Source organism: Henckelia pumila, chromosome 3 (genome assembly GCF_033568475.1).
Source record: "Henckelia pumila isolate YLH828 chromosome 3, ASM3356847v2, whole genome shotgun sequence".
Lineage (NCBI taxonomy): Eukaryota > Viridiplantae > Streptophyta > Magnoliopsida > Lamiales > Gesneriaceae > Henckelia > Henckelia pumila.
The window spans coordinates 173,648,308-173,654,296 of NC_133122.1; the positions used below are offsets into that span (position 1 = coordinate 173,648,308).

A 5,989-nucleotide genomic window follows, 5' to 3' on the forward strand; every position below is an offset into this window, starting at 1 on the left:
ATATTTAATGGAAATAAAAAAAAGTGTGTGCAAATGTTCATCCAAATCTTTAGGTTGAACCAAAGACAATTATTGACATTTTATTATTGTACCTTGGGCTTTAATTATTGTACTTAATAGAATTTCATTAAGTTTTTAAAAATTTATGACATTTTGAATACTTATAAACTTTTGTATAGTTTTTAAAAGTCAAGTTTGAATACCACATGAGTTTTTAAAATTCTACAAATTTTCATCGAGCCTGTTTGGATTTCAGACTTTTTTTTTTTTTAAAAAAGTGTTTTTTTAAACTCTAATTTTGGACTTTGGAAAAAGCTCTAAATTTGACTTTAAAAAGTGTTCTTTTAAGCACTTAAATGACCATCAAAACACTTTATAAACTAAAAAAAACACTATTTTATTTTTTAAAAAAAGGTTTTTATGGTCTGGTTTTTGATACCAAACTAAGTCAACTTGAATACCACTAAACTTTTATGGAGTATATAAATGTCTAGATTGAATACCTCACTTTTAAACTCCACAAAAGTAATTAAAAGTCTAGAAGCAATACACCCCCTAAATGTCCAAGATTAAGTACACCTCAGTGTTTATGTTATACTGGAAAATAAAATTGTACATCTCAAAATTTATGAGGATAAAAAATGCAAATATGACCATTAATAGGACTAAATTGGCTACTATCTGGATATAAATTCATAAAAAATCTTAATTAAATCTGAAAAGGCAGAAATATGTTGGCTGATTTAATTAAACACAATATAATATATCACATTTAATAATATTAAATAAATAAATATTCGGTTATTATACCTCATAAAAAGAAAGAATTAGGTGGTTATGGTACAGTGACTTGCTTTCGATCGATCGCTCCTAGCCTGTCGCCTGTAGCTTTCCCGATCCACTCGCTTCTCATGCTTATGCTGATTCAACACAACAATTCGTAATCCCTTTCGCCCGGACTTTTTTTTCCCGAAAGTTTTACTTGATCGCATAATGTTTTTCAATCTTTGTTCCCCTCTTTTGGGGCAATCTTTTAGCGATATGATATAGATTTTCTTAATTAAGATAAGATTCAGTCGGCGTGAAATGGATGATTTTTTACACCCTTTAAGATGTTGGGTGCGAATTATCTGCTGTTTTATTCGTTAATATATTATGTACATGGGGAAAAAATTGGCTTGATGTAGAAATGTTCTGTTGATTTATATCAGTAATTACTGGCGAATTTTCTGTAGTAATATACCTATATGTGTAATATTTTATGCACGATTTTTTTAAAAAAAGAAAAATATTTTTTGCTTATTGAATTTGATTGTGAGCAATCATCAAGTGTCATTTTTTACCCTTGCATTTCTTGATTGGAGATTGTTTTACCGTGGTCTTGTTACCATTTCCTGTACTATCTCAATTAGAGGTTTGATTAGGCTCAACAAAACCCGTATATAAGAGATAACCTGGATGGCAAGCACCACAAATCATGGTTACTTACCGGAAGACGTCATGCTTGATATTCTATTGAGGTTGCCTGTGAAGACACTGTTGCAATTCAAGTGCGTTTGCAAGCATTGGTATGCTATCATCGAGAGCCCAGGTTTTGTTAAACGGCATTCCAATCACACGAGTAATCCTGAGCGCCTACTTGTTCGCAATTATAGAACTGACACCGACGAATATGCCTATGCCTTGTTTCATGATGAAACATTTTGTGGATTCGAAGAACCTGATCATCTTCAAATGCCCATCACAGTTGGATCTCTTCTGGGACCCGTAGATGGCTTATTCTTTGTGGTTGGTAGGTCAGGAAACATGGCTTTACTGAATCCATCCATGAGACAGTTTAGGCCTATCCCTTTACTTCATCCGGCTGTTAAACCCCATTTATCTCCCTATGATGATCTGCTTGGGTTTGGATGGGATGAGTCGGGTGCAGATTACAAAGTCATTTCAATCCAGTATTTCTGGAATGATGAACTGGATGTTCCTCATGATCCTTCCATTGTTTCTATTTACAGCTTGTGGAGTGATTCTTGGAGACATTTTGAGGACGTGGATTTGGCAAACTCGGGTCATTGTTCTTACAAGTCCCTGTGTAACACATACTTGAATGGGGTTTATTACTGGTTCACAGAGCTTAACGACCAGGATGTTTCGATACTTGCTTTTGACATGAGCCTTGAGACGTTTCGTGAAATAAAAGTACCAGATTGTATTAGAGCTAGAGGAGGGGACCTTGCTTTGTATGGTGATTCAGTCGCCTTAATATCGTGTGATTTAGATAGGAATGATAAATGTGTTGACATATGGGTGTTGAAGGAGGAAATGCACTGGATTAAATGTTTGAAAATTGGCCCTTTTGAAGACCTTAAATGGCCCCTTGGTTTCTGGAGGGACACTGAACTCTTACTGGAAACTGGAAGTTCGCACTTGACTGTGTATACTATTAATACCAAGAAATTAAGGACTCTTGAAACGCGAAGAAGGGAGAATGGCTTTTTCATTTATTGGGTGTTCTTTTACAAGGAGAGCCTTGTTTCGATAAATGGAGATGGGAACAAGTGCATGCAGTGGGATCCTTCTTCTGATTCTATCAAGGATTTCCTCAGAAGAGGCCCGTAGCAGGTGGATAAAGATATTAGCATACATTTTGCATCTTGTTTTCTAAGTGTGTAGATTTGTAATACATATATAAAAATGATTAAAATTAAAGTAGCAAAGAATCTCAAAATCGTGGAATTTCAGTTTGTACTTCTGCTTGACAGCACGGAGTTTTGAATTTGTTTTTGCTGATTAGTAGAAGGGGCATACTATTGGTTAATCGAACAGGTATTTTTGTTCCTGTCTGGACGGAGCTTGTCTCCAGTTATTACTTAAAAACTTCCCATTTTATCTTTTTCTTTTTTTCATGCTTCGTAGGCTGGCTGGTTTTTAAGAAGCGGAGCTAGTTTTATGCTGACCAGATCTCATATTCCATTCTCTTACGTACAGACAGTTTTATTGTTTTTGAAATTTGTTGGTCTATCATGTACATGTAACTAATGAACTGAGATCTTGACGCTATTTATCTAACCAGACATGTATTCACCACCCCATTTTTCGGGACAGAAAGTGATGACATACTCATCCGACCCACAATTGACCATAGGAGTAGGCGTATCAAATGCATAACTAAAATAAGATGGACAAGCCTCTTTAAACAATTTTGAGTAAACACTCGGTTTGCATTTCTCAGGGCTCCCATATTGATTCCTGCAACAAAATGTATCGAGATTGAATGCCAAGCAAGCACTTTTGCATGCAACAACTTCCCCGTGCCTGTTGAGGACTTGGAGCTCCATGGGGCACGTTGCTTTTAGGTTCTGACCGCAACCCCTGATGTTACATCTGGTATCAGCTGGTTTTGTTGTGACGGAAATGGGTAGATTATATCCATCAACCAGGCTAACGTCGTAAAAATTTGGTTTTTTATTGTCTGCTTGCAATGCAAATTGGGCGAGTGTGACAGGAGGGATGCCTACAGTACCGTTGCATTCAAGTTTTCCATCGCAATCCCCAGTCTCACAAGCGGGCTTCTGGTTGGAAGAATTGAAATCACAGCCCGTTCTAGCCCAGATTCGGCCTGTCCAGTCTCCAGGGACCTGGAATCTATGAGTTTTGCCTGATGGGAGGTAAAAGCCTCCATCGGCTACAACAGGATGGCCTATGTTTGAGGCAGTGGCAGGCCATATAGGAAATGAGCATTTGTTACTAACATGGAATGTAGAAGCTTGTGCTCGTAGGGTACCTGCAAAATTAAACATTGGTTAGGAGATAGATTTTATGGCTAATGGAATCAGTATTCTCAGATGGAGTAATACCAGATGAGAGGAAGTGGCAAATGAGGAAAAGAAAGAAACTGAAAGACTTGTTCATTGTGTGTGCAAGTTTTGTGTTTTGGGCGTTCTAATTTATGCAGTGCATTGCAGCTGCTTGGATTATACTTCAAGTACTAAAATTTTGATAGCCTTTAACTCTACGCTACTGTCCGAAAAGACTCTTTTATTAGGTAAGAGTAAATCAATTTCATATGGTTAAATGAATATCAATTTGGTCTTTCCACTTGCGTGTTATTTTCTAAAATACCAAAAATTCATATTTCTTTATTTAATAAAAAAATATAATAAGTATCTATTTAATAAAGGGCAATTTGCTCAAAAATCCCCAAATGCAAACATGTTTTGCTTTGGGGTCCCTAGTCAAAAAATGTGGTACAAAACAATACAAGATGTGGTACAAAACCATACAAGATGTGGTACAAATTAACAAAAAATGTAATACAATTTTTTCCTTCAAAGCTCCTTCAAGAAATGCTTCTTGTTCATGTAGCTCCCAATTCTCTTCCTTATCAAATACCTCATTCGCTACCAAACATCTTTCTAATGGGTCAGTGATTCCTGCACGTGAAAAAGAATTATGAGAATCAATGATTTCAATACTTTTACATGTACTTACCTCGTTTGGGCCCCTCATGATGTGATAGATATTGAAAATCACAGCTTCACCACCAAATCGAAGTGTGAGCTCTCCATTGTGGACGTCAATTAGCGCACGTGCAGTAGCTAAAAAGGGTCTCCCTAAAATCAAGGGAGTTTCTTCATCTTCATCCATGTCCAAAATCACGAAGACTGCTGGAAATATGAACTTGTCTACCTTCACCAAAAAAATCCTCCACAATACCCCGTGGGTATGTAATACTTCGATCGGCGAGCTGTAATGTAATGGTGGTCGCCCTGACTTCTCCAAGTTCCAAGGTCCTGTAAACAGAAAACGACATCAAATTTATACTTGCTCCTAAATCACATAAAGCTCGATTTATATTAGAACCACCAATAAAACAAGGGATAGTAAAACTCTCTGGATCTTTAAGCTTTTGTGGCAACTTTTTCTGCAAGATAGCGGTGCACTTTACTGTCAGATTCACCACTTCATTGTCTTACAGTCTCCTCTTCTTGGGCATTACATCTTTGATGAACTTTGCATAGTTAGACATTTGTTCCAAGGCATCTGCAAACGGAATATTGATGTGTATCTTCTTGAAGATGTATAGGAACTTAGAAAATTGCTCATCGAGTGCTTTCTTCTTGAACCGTTGTGGATAAGGAAGTTGTGGCTTATACATCGGTTTTGCTTCAGTTTCTTTCTTGGGTTCTTCAACCACGATTTCTTCAACCACTGGTTCTTCAACTTCCTTGGTTTTTCTCTGATCTTCAGCCTCTAACTTCTTGCCACTTCTTAACTCCACTGCTTTGCACTGCTCTTTTGGATTCACTTTAGTATTGCTTGGAAACTGTCCTCGATTTTGATCCTTCAAAGCATTTGCAAGCTGCCCAATCTGTGTTTCCATAGATTTCATCATAGCCCCCAAACTGCACATATATGTCTCCATGCTGTCCATTTGAGTTTCAGTCCTCGACATCCTCTTGTTAGATTCAGTAACAAATGTAGACACAACATCCTCCAAAGATGCCTTACCTTCACCTTGATTTGTATTGAATCCCGGAGAGGGTTTCAACACATTTTTGTTGTTGGCATAGGAGAAATTTTCATGGTTACGTAAACCAGGATGATAAGTATTGGGTGTAGGGTTACCTCGATAACTTCCATAGCCTCTGGGATTGATATACTGAGCTTCCTCAGATGGATGAGATTTTCTATGGCAACCGTCACACCTGCAGGTTCTGCTATATTAACCTTGTTCAGAGCAGCAACTTGTGTACTCAACGCACATAACTGTGCGGGGATGGAAGTGAGAGGATCTACACTATACACTCCCTTCTTGACTCCCATGCGTTCAGATGGCCATTGATAACTATTGATAGTCATTTTCTCCAGCATCTCATAGGCCTGAATGGGGTCCTTAGAAAAGATAGTACCCCCAGCAGCAGAGTACACGGACATTCTTGTAGGCGTATTCAACCCATTGTAGAAAAGTTCTATTTCTTCCCAATCTGCA

General features: G+C 37.5%; 1 protein-coding gene across 1 annotated transcript; it reads left to right on the plus strand.

Moving 5' to 3' along the window:
- The first annotated feature begins 850 nt into the window (after positions 1–850).
- On the plus strand, positions 851–3,359 carry LOC140890548 (F-box/kelch-repeat protein At3g23880-like). Its single transcript, XM_073298417.1, has 2 exons — positions 851–2,619; positions 3,230–3,359. Exon 1 carries the CDS (start codon positions 1,459–1,461, stop codon positions 2,614–2,616), a length of 1,158 nt encoding a protein of 385 aa, XP_073154518.1. The 5' UTR covers positions 851–1,458; the 3' UTR covers positions 2,617–2,619; positions 3,230–3,359.
- Positions 3,360–5,989: the final 2,630 nt, after the last annotated feature.

Excerpts from the sequence above, each read along its gene's own strand:
- LOC140890548 (XM_073298417.1), top strand. The coding sequence starts at position 1,459 with ATGGCAAGCACCACAAATCATGGTTACTTACCGGAAGACGTCATGCTT.